The 20,369-nt window shown below is 46.3% G+C and overlaps 1 protein-coding gene across 3 annotated transcripts in view; it reads left to right on the plus strand.

The window, feature by feature from the left end:
• Positions 1-20,097, plus strand: part of PDCD11 (programmed cell death 11) — a 40,344-nt gene extending 20,247 nt beyond the window's left edge. The window contains exons 17-36 of one of the 3 annotated variants that reach the window (XM_019636466.1): positions 243-462; positions 1,234-1,383; positions 1,807-1,922; positions 3,681-4,222; positions 5,305-5,367; positions 7,871-7,979; positions 9,410-9,499; positions 9,710-9,812; positions 10,198-10,375; positions 12,966-13,022; positions 13,641-13,763; positions 14,379-14,501; positions 14,919-15,222; positions 15,442-15,558; positions 16,259-16,408; positions 16,622-16,869; positions 17,627-17,795; positions 18,151-18,304; positions 18,759-18,924; positions 19,657-20,097. In XM_019636466.1, coding sequence (XP_019492011.1) covers positions 243-462; positions 1,234-1,383; positions 1,807-1,922; positions 3,681-4,222; positions 5,305-5,367; positions 7,871-7,979; positions 9,410-9,499; positions 9,710-9,812; positions 10,198-10,375; positions 12,966-13,022; positions 13,641-13,763; positions 14,379-14,501; positions 14,919-15,222; positions 15,442-15,558; positions 16,259-16,408; positions 16,622-16,869; positions 17,627-17,795; positions 18,151-18,304; positions 18,759-18,924; positions 19,657-19,828 — 3,354 coding nt within the window. In that variant the 3' untranslated portion in view covers positions 19,829-20,097. The remainder of the gene's footprint in view (positions 1-242; positions 463-1,233; positions 1,384-1,806; positions 1,923-3,680; positions 4,223-5,304; positions 5,368-7,870; positions 7,980-9,409; positions 9,500-9,709; positions 9,813-10,197; positions 10,376-12,965; positions 13,023-13,640; positions 13,764-14,378; positions 14,502-14,918; positions 15,223-15,441; positions 15,559-16,258; positions 16,409-16,621; positions 16,870-17,626; positions 17,796-18,150; positions 18,305-18,758; positions 18,925-19,656) is intronic. The other 2 variants (XM_019636468.1, XM_019636467.1) reach the window with 2 other exon arrangements.
• Positions 20,098-20,369: the final 272 nt, after the last annotated feature.

Below are 20,369 nucleotides of genomic sequence, written 5' to 3' on the forward strand. Positions count from 1 at the left end.
GGTATCCCTCTGGCTTGCTGGTAGTGTGTCTTCTTGGCTGGGTGCCCTCTAAAGACTGAGTTTGGCAGCCAGGGCCTCTCCTGTGTTTTTAGGGAAGGGAGTAGAGCTGTACTTACAGAGGGCTGGGGGAACTTCCTGTGTCTCATGACCCCCTCTCATAGCCCTTCCTAGGTATGTTAAGTGGCTTGTTTTAATAGTGACTTCCTTTCCTTTCTTCATTTTCTGCCCATTCTTTCCTTTAGATCATGAGTGACAAATTTGTGACCTCCACTAGTGACCACTTTGTCGAAGGGCAGACGGTAGTTGCAAAGGTGACCAATGTGGACGAGGAGAAGCAGCGGATGCTGCTGTCTCTGCGGCTGTCGGACTGCTCCATGGGGGACCTGGCCACCACCAGCCTCCTCCTCCTGAGCCAGTGCCTCGAGGAGCAGCAGGGCGTGCGCAGCCTCATGAGAAACCGAGGTGAGGATGGGAGGGCACAGGATGAGGGCTGGGGTGGGCAGTGTGCCTCGGACATTGTGCCTGTCTGTTCCAATGGGCTTCCCAGGTATTAAAACAATTTTGGCAAACTTTTTAAAACGGGAATATGACCTATAGACAGTGCAAAAATCATTTAGGGTACGGCTCAGTAAATGTTTATAAAATGAGCACTCCTGTTTACCACCCAGATTCAAGTAAAGGTCATTACTAGCATCCCAGAAGTCCCCTTGTGTTTCTGCCCAGTCCAGAGTCACAACTTCCCTTCATTCTGTGACCTCAGGTTTGCATTTGTTGTGAATCCATTCACCTCTTCACTTTTTGTTCCTGTATTCCACAAATATGTAGTGGAGGATAAAATGGAAACGGGCCTTGCTAGAAGACTTTGTGCGTGGTTACTATTCCAACCCTCCTAAGCTTTGAACCATTGTGTAGGATTGTTGGAGCCCTGATGGGATTTGGGAATAAGAAGCTTGAGAGGGAAGATTCCAAACAGAAAGAAGGAAAGCACTTGTTTGTGGTGCTGGCTATTTTCATGAATTATGGCCAAGTAGGATTAGCAAGGGAGGCATTAGGTGTCTCTCTCTGTCATAGGAGTTTTCATGGATATTGGACATTTTTACAAAAAGTGATTTAACCTTCACAGTGGTTCCAGTGCTTTACTGCCCTCTGCATGGCAGCACATTTCCAAAGGAAAAGAAGGGTAAGAATGTTGTTTAATCTCGCTACTTTCTGTTTCCTTTGGGTCTCTGGCAGACTCTGTGTTGATCCAGACGCTGGCTGAGATGACCCCAGGGATGGTCCTTGACTTAGAAGTGCAGGAGGTATTGGAAGATGGCTCTGTGGTATTCAGTGAGGGCCCAGTGCCTGGCCTGGTCCTGAGAGCCAGCAAATATCATCGAGCAGGTGAGTGCATCGGTCTTGCCTATCATGGTTGGTTGGGGGGAACCTTTTGCCCATTGCTGCCTCTCCTGCATATGGTTTCCAAATGTATAGGGTAAGTGAACTAATTCAGTAGACACTGTTGGCCTGGGTATCTTGTGTAAATGCAAATCAGGACAACTGACAACCTTCTAAAGAAGGTTTAGGTATGAATCCTTGATTGTTATAATTGGGGAAATCAAGATTTTTATATATCAGGTTGCATAAGTTAAGGCACACCTGAACCTAGATTATGTGAGCCAGACCCTTGGCTTCCCTAGCCCATGTAAACCCAGGACGTGTCCTCTTTTGTTTTTGTGCCTAAGGGCTTATGGGGCTCTTGGAGAGATGCTGTCTCCCTCTCCCCTGCTCCAGGGAGGTGATCACATGTTTGGTTCTGCACTGCAGGGCAGGAGGTGCAATCTGGGCAAAAAAAGAAGGTTGTGATCTTACATGTTGACATGTTAAAGTTGGAAGTACATGTTTCCCTGTACCACGATTTGGTGAATAGAAAAGCTAAAAAGGTAAGCTTGCCGATGACTTCATTTCCATGGTTTTAAGGGCATTCCTTATACACTCCTTCAACCCACACACTTGGCCTGGAGATTCTAACACAAATGCTTGGGTGACTGTATGCCTGGGTTTAGATGCGTCAGTCCCAGTTTATGCCTCTTATCCTGGTGTACCTGTTAATAACACCAACTTTTGCTCTGGTTCAGATGATAATTTTTATGGTCACCCTGTCTTTGGGGCCAAGCATATCACATAAATGAGTGAAGTGGACCAGACGAGTTAGGGCTCTGACAGATTGCAGAGTGCATGCACTGCCCGCAAACGGAGAGACCGTTCGTTTCCATCTGCTTGTTGGTGGGAACATCTGGGTCTAGTGTTGCTAAGCATTTGAGTTTTTTAAAGAGAAAACAGAACTTGCATTTTTATTTGAAATAAATGTGGGAAGTGTTTGAAACTTTTTTAAAAACATCTTATGACCCCAACATAACATGCCTGTGAGTAGTTCTGATCCAGACTGCTCAGTGTCCCCTCTCCTGAACACTTGTGTGTGAGAAAAGAATGGATTTGAGGGAAATCTCGAAATTAGTAGTATTTTTTTCTGGATACCATATATATTTGGTCATTGTCTAAAGTACCGTATCTTGTCGTGTATAACGCACACTTTTTTTGCCCAAATTTGTGAAGGAAAAATAAGGATGCACATTATACGTGGGTAGTACTAATTCCATATCTACATAAATGTTTCAAATTCTTTTATTTATGCTTATGAGTTAAAAGTATAACTCTAGAAATCAATAACAATATCCATATGCAAAATAATACCCTGGAAAATGATAATCGGTTTTGTTGAACTTATGACGAACTTGCAATGACAGAGTTCTTGGCCTTCTTTGATGCATAAAGATCGTAAATTTGTTACTGGTACATAAAATTTCTTGTACCATAATATGTTAAAAAATGAATTCTAAAATTCCTTTATAATACAAAAAACAAGTACCTAAATGTAAACAAATAAAAATTTGAATTAAAAAATTAAAACGAAAGATTGTTTTCCCTGGAAGTTTGGGCCAAAAACATGGGTGCACATTTTATACATGGGAGCACATTATACACAGCAAAATACGGTATTAAGCACCTAATTGCATAGGGTATGGTACAGAAAATTGCTATAATCCTTAACCTCTAGTTGCTTATAATTTTAACTTTGAGAGACAAAGAGAAATAGAAACCCTCATTAAGTGTTCTAGCAGGTCCTTACTCCATTTTATCATCTAGGTGAAGCCAGTGCATATTAGGACATGAACACAGTTTGGGGAAGATAGACTAAATGCCTTGCATGCAGTAAGCTTTCAGTAATAACTCAATTTGTTGAATGGAAGTAAATAAATTGGGTGGAGAGCTGCAGGACTGAGAGAGTCAGGAGTCACAGTGTCTTAAAGCTGGAGGACCATCAGAGGTCACCTGGCTGTGCACCAGAATCACCTAACTACCTATTAAAACTCTGATTTCACTAGTTCTAGGATAGGACCTAGGAATCTGAATTCCAAACGAAAGGTAACCCCAAGTGATTCTGATGTGGCACTTTGAGTTAAGCCACCTCAGTGTCCAGGAGGGGAAAGCTAGGTCGAAGAAGTGGAGGCTAGTTTGTTACAACCCAGGCGAGCCTCGGGGCCCTTGGACTCCAGGGGGTTTCCCCAGTCCCACCCAGTGTATGAATGAGTGTGTGTGCTGTATACCAAGTGGGGTGGTGGGTTTCCTCTGTTTTCCAGCTAAGGAAAGGCAGTGAATACCAGGCGATCGTGCAGCACTTGGAGGAGTCTTTCGCCGTTGCCTCCTTGGTAGAGACTGGCCACCTGGCGGCTTTCTCCCTGACCTCTCACCTCAATGACACCTTCCGCTTTGACTCGGAGAAGTTGCAGGTGGGACAGGGTGTCTCCCTCACCCTCAAGACCACAGAACCGGGCGTGACCGGTCTTCTTTTGGCTGTTGAGGGGCCAGCTGCTAAGAGGACCATGAGACAGACCCGGAAGGACTCTGAGACGGTCGACGAGGACGATGAAGTGGATCCAGCAATAGTTGTAGGGACTATAAAGAAGCACACCCTGTCCATTGGGGACATGGTCACAGGGACTGTCAAGTCCATTAAGCCCACCCATGTGGTGGTGACCCTGGAAGACGGCATCATTGGCTGTATTCATGCCTCCCACATTCTAGATGATGTTCCAGAGGGCACATCTCCTACTGCCAAGCTGAAAGTTGGGAAGACGGTCACTGCCCGAGTGATTGGCGGGCGAGACATGAAGACATTCAAGTATGGAGGCTTTAGGGGATGGGCAGCTTTGAGGGGAGATTGTTGTAATTGTGGGAGAAGGAATGGGAACCAAGGCAAGTTTCAAAAAGTTGCACGAGTCAGATTTTCTTTTAGTTTACAAAAACATTCACCAAAGAATCCTTTTATATGTCTTTTAAAAAAATAGTGTATTTGTGTTGTGGTTAAGTGCTTTGGTTTAGAGTCAGACCTGGGTTTGAGTTCCAGATTTGCCATTGAAAATTATGTGACCGTGAGTTACGTAGTTACTTTACTCTGAGTTTCATTTTCCTAATTTGTAAAGTCAGAGTAGTGGTAGTGACTACCTTTTATGGCCTTTGTGAAGATTGAGAGAACATATAGTATGTAACGTGCCTCACAGGCTGTCTGACAAATAGTTACTCAGTGTATATATCCGCAGTTATTAGAATTCATCCTCCCCTGCTTATCTTAATTATACTCATTTACTTTAAATCTTGTTACAATGTTATTATAGTAAAAATTAAACACCCTTGCTATACTAGGACCGGCCAAGTGGCTCAGTTGGTTAAGAGCTCCCTCAAGAGTGCGAGCTCTAATGCAACAGCGGTTCGATGCCCGGCCTGAACTGAGCTGCCGCTGAGCTGCCAACAGGTGGCAGGATGGCTCAGCTAAAAAAAAAACCCAAAAAAACCAAAAACCCTTGCTATACTAAGAAAAGCAAAAAAAAAAAAGAATTCAAAGTCTAGCCAGTAATTTGCATATTAATTTCAGTAACTGTGGGATCTTTAGTAAGTCATTTCTCTCAAGACCTCAATTTCCTAATTTGTAGAATGAAAGAGTTGGAATATATAGTCTGTAAGGGCAATGCTTTTCAGGGTTTTGTATGATAATCCTAAAAGATCAGATGAACCAGCTCCTTAGCATGTGCCACAAAGGACGAGAATGGGAACTCTCAGGCCTGACATATCACTAGTGGGTCACAGCATGGCAATAGAGCAGGTGGTTTTTTTAAGCTTGGTTTGGTGGGATGTAGAGAAACTGATCTCCAGAGTATGGTGTTACAGAGAATAAAAGAAATCATTTGACCTCATTTATTTCTCCAGGTTTCTTCCAATAAGTCATCCCAGATTCATTCGAACCATCCCGGAGCTGAGTATTCGGCCAAGGTGAGGGGTCTCCAATAAGCATGGTTAGCGAGGTCTTGTGGAAAGAGTACTGGGCTTTGGAGTCAGGAATTTGAGTTCTAGTCTTAAATGTCCCAGTGTTGTGACTTCCCTTTGCCTCTCAAAGCAACCTGGAATTTGCAACCTGGAAATAAGTCCAGGTTGACTTATTTCTCTGTTAGGGATATTTGGCTCTCAGAGGGCTAGTTAATGGGATTATGTGAAAATTAATGTAAAAGCTGTATTCAGGGCTTAAGTATTCTTTAAAGGCTTGATAGCAGTTCTGTTTGTAGGCATGTAACAAAATGAAATATTTTTGCTCTCAACCCAATTTTCTAGAACTCAGTAATTCCTAAATAAGCAGCATGTAGCCAAGAGTACCTGTTCTCTGGAATTTTAAGTCATGCATTAGTGGATTCTGCAGAGTGTTCCAGGAGGGGTTCTGAGTAGAGAACTAGTAGTTCCATGTAGCAGTGGGTCCAGTTTGTTTGGGTTCATTTTTTCAGAGGATCTTAAGCATTTTGATCTATGGGCCTATCTGCTTCCTCCATAAAACTAAAACAAAAAACCCTCAGCCTCTCAGAATTGTTAAGCCATCAACGAATGAAGCTAGGCACACATGATTGTGAAAATGGTTCTGCAGGGTCAGCCCTGGTATCCATCCAGGTTGTAAGTCTTATGTGCCTAGGGTTGTTATGGAAGGACCTCTTACGTAACTTTCAGGGGGTAAGGTTTGGTCAGTGTCCTGAAGGGATTAGAATAGAAATGGAATATTTCTGAGACGCTGGTGTCTGAGATAGGGAAATATTCCTGGAATATTGAGTTCCAGATGTTAACAACACTCTTGGAACTTCAAAGTAAGCCCGCTAGTTCCAGAATTATGAGATTGGTGGAATTCAGATTTCTGTTTGTTTAATCTGGTCTCCCTAGTTTTGTAGATTTTGATTGTGTCCCCCTCCAGTCTTGGTTTTGAAAACAAAGAGATGTCATCATATTAGTCATTTTATTTTGCAGTATCTTCACCTCTGAGGAGTGATGATGTCTTGTTTAATTAAGGGTTGAGGTTAAGTACAATAGTTTATGCAAGCTAACAGTAGGTATCTTAAATTAATGAACACTGCAAGAGAAAACACACTGCGATCCTAAATGGTTCTTGACCCTCAGAGTGCTAGAACCGCTTACTAACTCACTCTGCTGTCTTGGGAGACTGTGGTGTGAACTGCAGTGGTGGTACTTGACTACAGCAATGTGGGCCAGACCAGGAAATGAGTGCATATATGGAGTAGTGTGGGATGGAGAATTATGATAACTGATGAGATGGACATATAAACTCTAGCACATCTTCCACCTCTTCCACGCGCCTGTGTTATTATTTTAATCAAGGCCCCCGAGAAGCATAATATAAACACAATAGTGGAATTATTGCCATATTTCTCTAAGGCTTATGTTTTAAAATACATATTTTGAAGTTAGGAGGAAACACATTTATGTAATTGATGGTGTTGACTTACTGAGGAAATGTGGTCATATTTTTATTTCTCACTTATATATGGAGCTCTCTTATTAATTCAGTTGTGCCAAACCTTCTTTTGTGGTTATTCTTTTTAGAGACGCAGTTTAAAGTCATTTTGGGGAAAAAAAAAGGATAACACATACCTGTTGTGTGTGTGTGTGTGTGTGTGTGTTTGTGTTTTGTGTGTTTTTGTCTTAAACAGCTGACACTATTTTCTCACAATTCTGATAGCTAGAAATCTGAGATCAAGGTGTCGGCAGGGCTTGTTTTTCTGAGGCTTCTTTCTTTGAATGGTGCGTGGTGGTGGTCTTCCAGTGTCTTCACATGGTCTCCCCTTTGTGTATTTCTGTGTCTTAATGTCCTCCCTTTTTTGTTTTATTGTGATAAAAACACATAATATAAATTTACCCTTAACTGTTTTTAAGTGTACATTACAGTATTGTTAACCATATGCACATTGTTGTATAAGAGGCCTTTCGAAATTTTTCATCTTACGTGATTGAAACTCTATGCCCATTTTGTTTTTAGTTTCAACACTATTGGTTATGTTCTATAATTTTTTAAGCTAGCACAGGGTATAGAGCCCTGACTTCACCTCCTGGTTCAGTAGCATAAAATGAGTTTAATAATACTTATCCTGCCCAGTTCACACATGAGTGTTGTCCCGTTCAGTGAGAGATTACTTGTGAAAGCACTCTGCAAACTAAAGCAATAGCTAAAGTATTATGAAAGAAGTAAAACAATTTTGTTTCCAGATTTATAAAGATTATTGTAGGCTACCTACTTTACAGCTTGTTCATACCAACGTGAGTGAAATGGAAAAGATGAGCTCTTGTGCAGGTGTCATGAACGTTCCACAGAAATGGGGGCGTGGAGGGTGTGTATGATTTGGGGAGTCCTGTGCGATCAGTCCATGGCTGATGGGAAGATGGTTTCAAGCAAGAAGCTTATCCAGAGGTTGGTTTACTCTTTCCATTGCCTTCCTACAAACAGTGAGCTGGAGAAGGGTGGTCACACTGCTCTCAACACTCACTCTGTTAGCCCCTTGGAGAAGATTAAACAGTATCAGACTGGTCAGACTGTGACTTGCTTCTTCAAGAAGGTGAGTAGTGCACGCCATGCAATGCAATCCATTTTTTTCTCAGAAGAAAAAGAGAAGCTGGAAACAAGGGCCATTAGCACTAGGCTTTGGTTCTGTGTTTGCTACAATGCTGGCCTGTGGAAGGTGATTTATAAGGCCTCTGCTCCTAGAAAATTTTTGATTGAGGAGCTAAATTTATGACTTATGAAACAGTTAGCAAGCAACTCGCAAGTCAACATGTTTATAGATTAATTGTACAAAATGGAAAGAAAAATACATCAGAGGAAGATTTAAAATAAATGTGGCATTAGATTTTAGATTCTTTCATAAAGGACCAATGTGATGCAAAACAACGTGTAATTGGGTGCCAGATTTTGTGTTCTAACCCCAAATGGCACAGGAGTTTAAAAACGGGAAGAGATCAGTGAGAATGATACTGGTTTGGCGATATCAGAAAGAAAGTTGGACTGGGCTTGACCTTGAGGAATAACCCCTCTTCATTGCTGCCATAAGTATCTATATGAGCGAGTCACTGATGCTTGAGCTCTTTAGCTACTTGTCTGTAGGCATTCCACACACCCATACACCCCAGATGCCTTAGGGTGCTATGTAAGGCTCTTCATAATCTAACCTCACAAATCTGGTGTACCAGTCACGCTGAAAACCTCCTCTTTTTCCTTTCTTACCTTTATTTCTACCCTGGGAGTGCCCTCTATTCCTGTTGCCTATAATCCTTCAAGATCCAGCACAGATAACCCTTATTACTATTGAGTTGTCGGAAAAGTCATGATGCATTTTTGCAACGAAGAACATAGAAAAAAATACATCATGACTTTTCCGACAACCCAGTAGTTCTCCTATATATTCTCATAGCATATTGTACTTCCCACATGTTGCTAGCTGCTCTAGTTATTCACATACTCACCTGACTTATTCTTTATAGACTGTTACCTCCTTGAAAACAGGGCCTGGCTTTTATTTATCATTATCATGCCATGTGCATAATGGCTGTTAGGTAAATGTTTTGTTACATTGACTTGAACATTGGGGTGTGTGTTTAGGGCAGAACATTGTGTAAATAGTGAAGGATCAAAATAATTGGTCTAGAAATAAGATGTTGGCCACTCAATCTGGTTAACAGTCTCTGGGCACGGCTGAGCTTGGTGGAGGCTGCAGAAGTCAGCGGGATTGGTTCTGCTGCTTGCGGGCCTCTCTCAGCTGAGGCACCAGGAAGGACGCACATCCTTCTGGGCTAGAGAGGGCTCTGAGCTAGACTCAGTGGAGTTGGGCAGGGGCAATTGGATGTAGGGGTGGCTTCCTATCCCTTGGAAAAGTGTAGGATTAGGGCTCTTTCAGCCATGGGATTTTAGAAAAGTCTATGTTTTATTGAAGGGAAAAGAAGAAATGCTTGTATCTGCCCCATTCCATTCCTCCTGTTTTTCTCCCACCAGTACAACGTGGTTAAGAAATGGCTTGAGGTGGAGATTGCTCCAGACATCCGGGGGAGAGTTCCCATGTTGCTCACTTCTCTCAGCTTCAAGGTCAGTGTGCTTGAAGAGCCCTGGAGAGGAAACCCAGGCTCCCTAAGCTCAGCTGTACGTCTGCTGTGTGTTCACAGTGGGTAGAAAGAACCATGTGCTTATGCAGGGATTTGTTTGGGAGATACTTACTATGGAGACTTAAATGCTGTGTGGTTTGAATAAATGATAGACCTTTATTCAAACATCAGAGGACTTCTCTTGACCTTCCAGGTTCTGAAACATCCAGATAAGAAGTTCCGGATCGGCCAAGCCTTGAAGGCCACTGTGGTTGGCCGAGATTCCTCCAAGGCCTTCTTGTGTCTCTCACTCATAGGTATGGTGATGAGATGGTATCTGGTCAGGGAAGGGAGGCGGGGAGGACAGAGTGGGGAGGTGTCTTCATTTATTGCCCAGGTTGAAGGATGCTTTCGGTATTGGAGTCCTCAGAAAGCCTGTGTGCTTGGTACTTTCTTGGAACAGTTTTTCTGTTGGGGCCCTGCTCTCTGGCCTGTGTTACTCCACTACTACCTGAGGCTTAGCCCTGGGATTCTTGACTACATGGCATGGTAATCTGGGTCTTTGTGATTGTCCTAGTCCACTCATCCTAGACACCCCAGGTCTGGGCGGCCTCCACCTTCCCCAGCCTGTGGTTGGCAAGCATTCCAGCTTCTCTCGTGGTTCATTCTTTCTTCCCTGAATCAGGTTCATTCTCCTACCAGGTCCTCACAAACTTGAGAAAGGGGAAGTGGCCATGGGCCAAGTGGCAAAGGTGACTCCCAAGAAGGGGCTGACTGTCTCCTTCCCCTTGGGGAAGATCGGAAGAGTCAGCATATTTCACTTGAGTGACTCCTACTCAGAGACGCCCCTGGAAGACTTCACCCTGCAGAAGATTGTCAGGTAGGTTGAGTTATCTTCCTCTTTTCATATTTCTGGGCTTGTAGTTGTTTTTGATGTTGTTTTTTAATTGTAAAGGTAATAACATGATTATGTACCAGAAAGAAATTGTATAGAAAATGGAAACTTCTATTTTTCCTCTCTTTCTCCACAATTTTTCACCATTATACACTTTGGTCTCTCTATCTTTCAGGACTTTAACACATATATGTATAATTTTCCTTTCTATGATAGAATTTCATTTTATATACTTGCTTTTTATTCATAGCCGTTTTATCAGGACTTTGTCTTTTCCCATGATAATATATCTAAATCAACCAAGTTATTTTACGTTGTTTTTAACATTTTTTTTTAATTGGGGAATTGGGGGAGAGGAACAGTGTTGGGGAATTGGGGAAGGGGACCAGCCAAGTTGTTGTTCTTCGTTGTGAAGGGCGCCAGTTGCTATCTGGCTGCCCGCCGGCAGCTTGTGGACTCTAAAGCTCAAGGTGCTGTGTTCACTCTTAGTTGCGGGTGGGCATAGCCACCATCCCATGCGGGAGTCGAACCAGCAGCCTTGTTGTTAAGAGTGCACGCTCTATCCACTGAGCCATCTGGGCGGCAGCTCAGCTCAAGGTGCCAAGTTCAGTCTTAGTTGCAGGTGGGTGTAGCCCATCATTGAACAGGCAGTCTTGTTGTTAGGAGCACGTGCTCTCACCAGCTGAGCCATCCTGCCACCTGTTGGCAGCTCAGCAGTAGCTCAGCTCAGGTGCAGCCTCACTGGCCCGTGTGGGAATCGAACGGGCGGCCCTGTTGCTCAGAGCTCATGCTCTTAAGCTAACTCTTAACCAACTGAACCACTCGTCCGACGAACATTTTTTTTTTCAATATTCCATTATGTATGTTTTTTTATTATAATAATTCATTTAAAATTCTGATGGACAATGATGTTGAAGGGAATATCTTTGCACATATGTTTCAATACTGTGCAAGTATATCAGTGTAATAAATCCCTAGAAGTAAAATTGGTCAAATGATGTTCTACTTTTTGTCAAAGTGCCCTTCAAAAGGCCTGTGCCAATGTATACCCCCTTTAACACTAAATATGACTGTCCATTTCTCGCATCTCTATCATCACTGGATAGTCTTAATTTTTAATCTTAGCCATCGAATAGGCAAAAAATTGATCTCTCATTTTAATTTGCATTTCTCATGTTTGCATGGTCATTTTTCATATTTATTGGCTGTTTACATTTGTTTTGTGCTTTCCTTGTCCAAGTTGCTTACTCGTTTTTATACTGAACCATTCATCTTTTTAATTTTAAAAAAATTGATCTGTAAGTGTTCCCTGTAAAAGGAATGGAAACCTTTTGCAGTTGAGGGGTGATTTATTGGGTTGTCGGAAAAGTCATGACGTATTTTTTTCTGTTTCTCATTGCAAAAATGCGTCATGACTTTTCCGACAACCCAATATTTATGAACCTCTTAGATGCACAAAAATGGACCTACCTCAGATTTTAAAAATCATTTTATAGCCTGAATAAACTAGCATTGTAGAGGAAGATTTCAACTCGATACAGTAAAACCTCTCCTGAGAATTAGTCAACAATGAAGCAGACACCCTCAGGAGGCAGAGACTGGAAAGCAGTAATTTGCTCTTTCTCGCCTCAAATGTCTCAGCCACCTGCCCTGTCTGAATTCCCAGCCACTGATCAGAGATCACCAGCACAAAAATATCCAGGGCCTGGGAGAAGAAAAAGAGGAGTCAGAGAGAAATCCAAGGGCATCTCTGCTTTGTCTCTTGAGGCTTCTAAAATGCGGGTGTGAATTTTAGCAAAATATTTATTTTAAACAGATTTTATGATAGCCAAACCTGTGAGTAGCATTCCGTTGTAGGATCTGTCATATGTGGATAATAATTAGTTGCCTAAAGGTAGATGTCCCTGGAGATCCTTTCCTGCTTTTGGGACTATAATGTCGTGTCATAAAAGGCAGATGCCTGTTGTGGGGAAAATTTGGACTGTACCATTGCTGAGATCTTTTCTACTGCTAAGATTCTATACTTTGCAACTTTGGGCTACTAATTGCTGTTTTAGATTAAATCAGTTTGGAAACCCGACCAAAGAGTACCCTGTTTACATCCTGGAAGCCTCCCCTGCTCAGGCCTTACTGCTTGGCCCGCTCTGAACCGCTGCCGCGCACCTGCCATACCTAGGTCATCCCCTGGTCACGGTGTCCTGTGGTTGCTCTGTCTCTCCACAGAGATCACACACTCCCAAGACCCGACATAGGGCTGGGCTTGTCTCCCAAACACTCACCACGTGGCTCTGCATTTGCCAGAGGGCTTTTGTGTCTCTTTTTTTCTTCTCCCAGCACCTTCTTGGGTAAGAAAAGCAGGTAGTACTATTTTTACCTGACAGACTAGTAAACTGAGGCTCAGAGAAGTGACACAACTTGTCTGGAGGCCCTCAGCAGGTTTGCAACAGAATGAACAGAGCCCAGTTCTCATGCCCCCTTCTCTGGCCTGTTGGTCAGCCTTGTGAAGGTGAGGCCCTTTGCCGTCTCCTGAGATGCTGAAAAGTCAGTGTTTCCTCCTCTTTTGCTCTCATTCCAGGTGTTACGTCCTGTCCGCTGCAGGCCCTGTATTGACTTTGTCGCTGCGATCATCCAGGTGGGTGTCTGTGGTGTTGAAATGAGCAGGGAGAACCCACTTAGAGGAGTGAGGAGAGGCTACGTGGATCTGACATAGCCTTTGGGCTTCTCACCATTCCTCTCTGTTTGGCCCTTGTACCCTGCCCTGTTTTTATCCAGAAAAGCTGAGGACATTCAGATTGCTGGAAGAACCTGGTGCTCAGGCTCTTGTTTCCTAGGAAAGGTTCAGATACCCAAACGTGGGTGTTCAAAGTTGCCAGATGGTGGCTCTGGTGAGGCGAGATGACTTAGCCCCCAAGGTTCCATAGTAGGGCCGAGTGTGTTGTGAAATGGATTGGCCTGGGGTCAGCTTGCGTCATGGTTAACAATGGGTGTTTATACGGCCAAGGCTTCAGGTGTGACCTCCGTCTGGCTTGGTCAGACTCTCTCTTTTTCTTCATAGCTGTCTTATAGACACGGGTCCCCAGCTGACAGGACTTCAGTGGAGAGTAGGGCTGGGCTCTGAAGGTTGTATCTTATTGACAGGTCCAGAGTCATATTCTTACATATAAAGTTTGATTATCCCAGGTAAACTGGGGGGTGAGAGTGGGGAAAAGAGGGTTAGAGGTATGTGTATGTAAGCCTTTTATTCCTTTAGGACAAACCCGGAGACAAAAAGCAAAATACCAGATCCTGAGATTAACTCCATCCAGGACGTTGAGGAAGGGCAGCTCCTACGGGGCTACGTGAAGTCCGTCCAGCCGCACGGCATCCTCTTCAGGTGAGTGAGGTGGGGGCTGGGGCTGTGGGCCAGGCCCGAGGGTCTTTTCTGGGCTTGTGCTGGTCCGGGGTCTGCTGCGTTCCTCGGTCAGCTTCCCCGAAGGGAACAAAGAACGAGAGTCAGTGTGTTGCCGTTAGCTTTTTAAATTCCAAGTTGTTTTATACTTCTAAAAAAGTTTCGAATTATTCTTTTTTTTTGGTGTTTTGGACAAAGAATGTGGCATGTCTAATATCAGTTTTAAATACATTTGGATTTTCTTTGATTTGGTGTTTGATTATGATTTGTAAATCTTCTGTGAAATCATATAATGTTCACAACCACCAGATATTACAGCTTTCTCTGCTGTTCTATTTCCTCATCATCTTCTTGTCTTTCTAGCAGTTTGTGATTTCTACATTGTGATGCTCTGGTGTGGGGTGAAAAATACCCTTCAATTGTATTTTCAGTGTGCTTGATAATTTTTTCCAGTTTACAAAGCCCTCTTTATCCTTTTGAATGCCAGGAACTTACGTCTGTTGCGAATCCTGGTCACAACTTGTGTCCCTGGAAAAGCGGGGGTGCTGGGACTCTATTCTTGTATTTATGACCACAGGACCCTTGTCTCTCTCCTCTCAGCCTTGGCCCTTCAGTTGTGGGTTTGGCCCAGTACCCGCATGTCTCCCAGCACAGCTCACCCCAGAAAGCCCTTTATAACAAATACCTCCCCGAAGGGAAGCTGCTCACAGCCAAAGTCCTAAGGTAGGTACCTTCTTCCCTCCCAACCCCCTCACCCCTTTCTCTGGGAGGAGATTCAGATGTAAACTTTATACCTAACAGCTTGGGTAGTGGTGAGTGAGTGCAGTGTTCAGATGAAAAAAGCCCCTTTGTTTGAAGCCTTTTCCTCCGGTTCCCAAAAGAGGTGGGGAAGATTTTTTTCCGCCTAAGCCACTTGTTGGGACAAAGTAAGGGGGCAATCCTGCCCGCCCCCGGTGTTTTCTAACAAGGCCGGGAAAATATTTAAACGGTTCCTGGAAAGACTAAACGGATCCTTGGGCGGTCGGGCAGAGCCCCGGAAGCTGTGGGCTGATGAGGAGAGGCAGGCCCGGGCTGCTTGCTGTGCCTGTTGTACTCTGTGTGTTGTCTTCGTCGTCCATCCTTCCCCTCTCCCTGTCATAGCGTGAACCACCAGAACAACCTGGTAGAGCTGTCCTTCCTCCCCGGCGACACGGGGAAGCCGGACGTGCTTTCTGCCTCCCGGGGACTGCCACTTCCGAAGCAAGAGGGGCGGCAAATAGAGGCAGAGGAGAGAGACCACAAAGGAGAAGAGAAGGAGCAGAAGAAGAACCAGAAAAAGAGAGAGAAGAGAAACCGGAAGGGGCAAGAGGAGCCGCCGCTGCCCAGCAAGGAGGAGAAGGAGCCCCAGGAATCCCAAGCGCAGGAGCAGGGCAGGCGGCCACACCTGGAGTCTGGAAGCGAGCAGGTACATCCCCAGGGAGGATGGCCCCCGTCACAGGAAAAGGAGGGCGTTTCAAAGCCCAGCCAGGCAGCTGCCTCGCCTTCTCTTAGACCGAGAGCAGTGTGAGTTTGGAAGCCGGGCACTGTGTGGTACCGGGGCGGGCAGAGGGAGGCCTTACCCTCAGCTGCCCAAGGGCTTTTGGGCAAGAAGGGTGGTTCAGCATTTTCCCACCTGTCATCTCAGGAACGAGTGAACAAGAAGCAAAAGAAAGCCGCTCCGTCGGAGGAGGATGACAGTGGTGTTGAAGTATATTATCGGGAAGGAGAAGAAGAGATAGAAGAGACACGTGTGCTGCCCAAGGTGCGGGACAGCGTGGAATGGGGGAGGAAAGGCTGCTGTGGGAGGGAGGTCCTTGACTCCTGCCTAGAAGCTGGGCTGTCTTTGGCACCATCGTCTTCTCTCTCATTTCCTGTAAGATGAGAAGTTGGGGCTGTTCCTTTCCTCAGCTGGTCATCAGCTCCCTGAGGTCAGGGACCCTGTCTTACCTATAGAGTGTGTTGCCTAAAATAAATTGCAGTCAGAATTAAATTACAATTTATTGAATGGAACTGAGTTAAATTAGTGGGATGGGCAGGTAAAGAGGAGGCTTAACCTACCCGAGCCTGAGTGTCCCTCTGAAAAAATGAGCACAGTGCTGCATGAACTGAGGACTGGGTATGGAAAGGCTTCCCAGACTTAGGTATCGTATCCCTATTACCCTCAGAACATTTGTCTTATCTCTGTCCTAGCTTGGTTATTATTTTATACTTTTGTGTGTATGTATATGTACATGCATACATATATGTTAAGAAGTTGTTACCTAAATGAATTTATTTACTAAGAAAACTTTTTTGTCACTCCTGTACGTTTCCCAGTGGGCCAGGGCCTAGTGTGGCCCTGGGAGGAGGGAAAGGTCCTCTGGGCGTGGTGGAAGTCCCTGCTCCTCCAAGTGGGGTGGGGCTGGGGTACAGGGCGCAGTCTGAGCCAAGGCCTTTCCTCACGTGCCTCTCTGATCCTCCAGCAGAAGCCGACCAGGCCCGCAGAAGCACCCCGGCTGCAACTGTCTTCCAGCTTCGTTTGGGACGTGGGGCTGGACTCTCTGACCCCGGCCTTGCCACCTCGAGGAGATAGCTCAGATAGCGAGGAGGACGAGAAGCCACAACAAGCCACGGTGTCGTATATTGCAGGCCTTTGTCCTTTTTTGCAGGGACCCCTGGGTGTCTGTCTCCTGTGCTCCATGGGTGTCATGTCTGGCTGGGTGGGGCGGTCTCAGGCCGAGGAGTATTTATAGATCCCTGGAACTGCCCAGCCAATTCTTAGCTTCCACCACAGACCTCCCCAGGGTCAGAGGAGCAGATTACTCACTTATTTTTCTCTTGCACAGCAGAAGAAAAGCAAGAAGGAAAGGGAGTTGGAGAAGCAGAAGGCGGAGAAAGAGCTGTCCCGCATTGAGGAGGCGCTGATGGATCCCAGGCGACAGCCAGAGTCAGCAGATGATTTTGACCGACTGGTGCTGAGCTCCCCCAACAGCTCCATCCTGTGGCTGCAGTACATGGCCTTCCACCTGCAGGCCACGGAAATCGAGAAGGCCCGGGCTGTGGCCGAGAGGGCGCTCAAGACCATCTCCTTCAGGTCTCACCTTTGTCCCCTCTACTTTAAGGGGGGGGGGGCCATCTTTTGACAGGGAGAGGTGTGTCTCCCCAGGTTGTAGGGCTTGCCACCTGTGGGTCATTTCCTCCTCGGCATGCCGACTGCAGCTGGGGTGACAGACACCAGGGGCACAGGGGTTCTCAGACTGTCTCATAGATGTGCCATCTGTGAAATAGATCTGCTCATTTATATTTTATAGTCCTCGTCACTGAAATAGCTAAGGGTAATTTACAAGCGTCCCTAACTTAAGATGCCCAGCTTGGAGCAAAAGTAGAATAGAAAATACAACTCACCGCATACCTAGGTAAAAATCCTGTAGGTGGCTATTTTTCAGGCAGAGAGTAGAGTGAGTCTCCTGAAGGTTAGTGAAGAAGGGATGGCTCTCCTTTGCTTCATTCTCTTAGTTTGGGCACAGAAACAGACCAGAGATTCTGCTCCTTCCAGCTCAAACCTCAGGCCAGTTTGAGATTTGGTAGGCTTCCTTCTTAGCAAAGGAGGTAGAGCCAGGTAGAGCCTCTGTCTGGGAGCTCCAGACCTGGCAATCATGGGGTTGGGGTTTCTGCTTCTGTGAGCTGCAGTGGGGACAGGGCCTGTCAGTGCCTGCACTTGGCAGTGGAAACGGAGGACATGGATAGAACCTGGTAAGGAGGATGGAGTTCAGGTTGGCATCCCCTTGGGGCCATGGGGGACTCTTTGGGCTGAAATGATGGAGCTCATGTGTTGACTGCTCTCCCTCCAGAGAGGAGCAGGAGAAGCTGAACGTGTGGGTGGCACTGCTGAACCTAGAAAACATGTATGGCTCCCAGGAGTCACTGACCAAGGTCTTCGAGCGGGCCGTGCAGTACAGTGAGCCTCTCAAGGTCTTTCTCCAACTGGCTGACATCTACACCAAGTCGGAGAAGTTCCAGGTAGGAGCCTGGGCCAGGTGGCCTACTGTCACAGGGTACCCAGCCACTCAGAAGCTGACTCCTGGGAGTCACAGAGGCAGCAAGGAAGTCTCCAGGACGAACCCCCATGTTCTGGATCCAGTTCTAGTCTCAGGACCCCGTCACGGGCACCGGATTAGTAGGCAGCCTGCCCATCACGTTAGGCTTGCTCACCTCTGTGAGCCTGCCCGCTCCCCTCAGTATCTAGAAGTGAGCCTGCATCATGATGGGAGCCTCTGCGCCCACGTCGAGCTTCTCATGAGCAGAGCTGCCTGTCTTTCCTGTAGCCCCCTCTGTTACATCACACTTGCCTCAGCTTGCCTTGTCTTCCCCACAGGAAGCCAGTGAACTCTACAACCGGATGCTGAAGCGTTTCCGGCAGGAGAAAACGGTGTGGATCAAATATGGCGCCTTTCTTCTGCGCAGGGGCCAGGCAGGGGCCAGTCACCGTGTGATGCAGCGAGCCCTTGAACGCCTGCCGAATAAAGAGCGTGAGTGCGCATTTCTGCCTACCGGCCCAATTCCTGAACACATTAGGCTCTCACATGTCTGGACGTGGGGATTGTGGGTCTCCTCACCTGAGGGTGGTGGTAGGAAGCCTCGTGGAGGGTACTTGGCTATCTCTGTTGATTACACGTCATAACATAACGCGTGTTGCATTTCAAATGCTAGACTGTGAAGATGGAGGAACAAAAAGCAATTCGCTCTAATGCTGTTGCCCCTGCCCCCCTGCCCTTTCTGGGCCCAGAGAGTAGGGTGCCTGCAGTGGGAGTCATAGATCATTGTATATCTGTGCATTTGGCCCTAACCCCACCGCACTGTCCCTCTTCTCACCACCCAGGTCTTGGGACCCACGAGCAGGGAGTCAGGAGTCAGACTCTCCCTGCAGCACATGGTGTGTGGTGAGGGGTCTGTTTTGTACTCTGAGCTGTTCCCTCTCTGCAGATGTGGATGTAATTGCCAAGTTTGCCCAGCTTGAGTTCCAGCTGGGGGATGCAGAGCGGGCCAAAGCCATTTTCGAGAACACGCTGAGCACCTACCCAAAGCGCACAGATGTCTGGTCGGTCTACATCGACATGACCATCAAGCATGGCAGCCAGAAGGAAGTCCGGTGAGAGGGGGAGGCAGATTGGGGCCGAATTCCCTATTGGGGGTGGGGACATTGGCCAAGCGGATGAGTTTGAGCTCCACAGCAGCTCCCAGCATCCATAGTTGTCATACTCTATCTGGAAAAGCAGCTTTGACATAACACTCCAGGTCCTATGGCATTTACTTTTCCAGCTTGTTTCTGTCTCAGGGGCCAGCCTCTGGGCTTTGTCTGGAACTTTGAGTGGGAGGTAGGCTGGCCGCCAGCTGGGGGTCAGGAGACTTGGGTTTCCCTCATAATAGCACTGTGCCTGCCTGGCTCTCATTGTAGAGAATGTTCGCAGGCATAAGCTCAGTGTTGTCCAGCAGCATTCACATGGCAGGGAGGATTGGGCGTGGATAGACTGAGGTCCAGAAAGAACTAATGCTTCACCCAAGCCCATCAGTGCGTTTTAAGCAGAGCTTTTCTCACAGATCCATACCCCATTTGTGTTCTCAACCCGGTAGCACTGTCCTGATTCAGGCCAGTAAGCCCTTTCACACCTCTGGGTGTCTGTCTGCTCATCTGCAAAGTAAGAGTGGTGGTTTCTCTCTCCCAGGGGACATGAGGGAGTTAATATGGTAGTAAAAGTAAAGATAGAAAGGGGAGTGCTGACAACAGAAGGCCCAGCTCCAGAACCTGAGAACAGGTGGGAGAAAGCCGGGAATCCTGTAGTCGGGGACCAAGAGGCAAATGCTGCTCTGCTCTTCCTCACAGGGACATCTTCGAGCGGGTCATTCACCTGAGTCTGGCCCCCAAACGAATGAAATTCTTCTTCAAGCGCTACCTGGACTATGAGAAGCAACACGGCACCGAGAAGGACGTGCAGGCAGTGAAGGCAAAGGCCCTGGAATACGTGGAGGCTAAGAGCTCCGTGTTGGAGGACTAGTGGCAGCTGCTGTCCTCAGACACCACTGTCCTCAGACAGCCAGTCAGCAGGGCCAGCCTGCCGAACCTCAGGCCCCTGGGCGGTTGAAAACTATTGGGTTGTTGGAAAAGTCATGATGCATTTTTGCAACGAAAAACATAGAAAAAATACATTATGACTTTTCCGACAACCCAATATATTGCCTGAGGACTGTATTTAAGTGCTGCTTTTTCTGCAGCACCTCTGGGGTAATCCTGTTACAATAAAAATGAATTTGCGATTTCTTATAATTTCTCTTTGCTTATTTTGTTTCAAGTAGCAATTTCATCTTTTTCCTTTTCTGAGGCTGCTTAGTGGTTGCAGGCTCGAGAAAAGCTGAGGGTCTGTCCTTCGTGGGAGTTCCCTGGGGAGCAGGAATGGAGGGGCTGACTCCTGACAATCCTGTGGTCAGGATCCCACTTTGACCCTGGCAGGCTCTTGGTCCAGCCAGAAGGGGTCAGCAGGTTCCGGGGAGCAGGCCCTCTCCTTTAGAGCTTGGAGTCTCTGGGCATTCCCTCAGCCT

This window comes from Hipposideros armiger, unplaced genomic scaffold (genome assembly GCF_001890085.2).
Source record: "Hipposideros armiger isolate ML-2016 unplaced genomic scaffold, ASM189008v1 scaffold_28, whole genome shotgun sequence".
Lineage (NCBI taxonomy): Eukaryota > Metazoa > Chordata > Mammalia > Chiroptera > Hipposideridae > Hipposideros > Hipposideros armiger.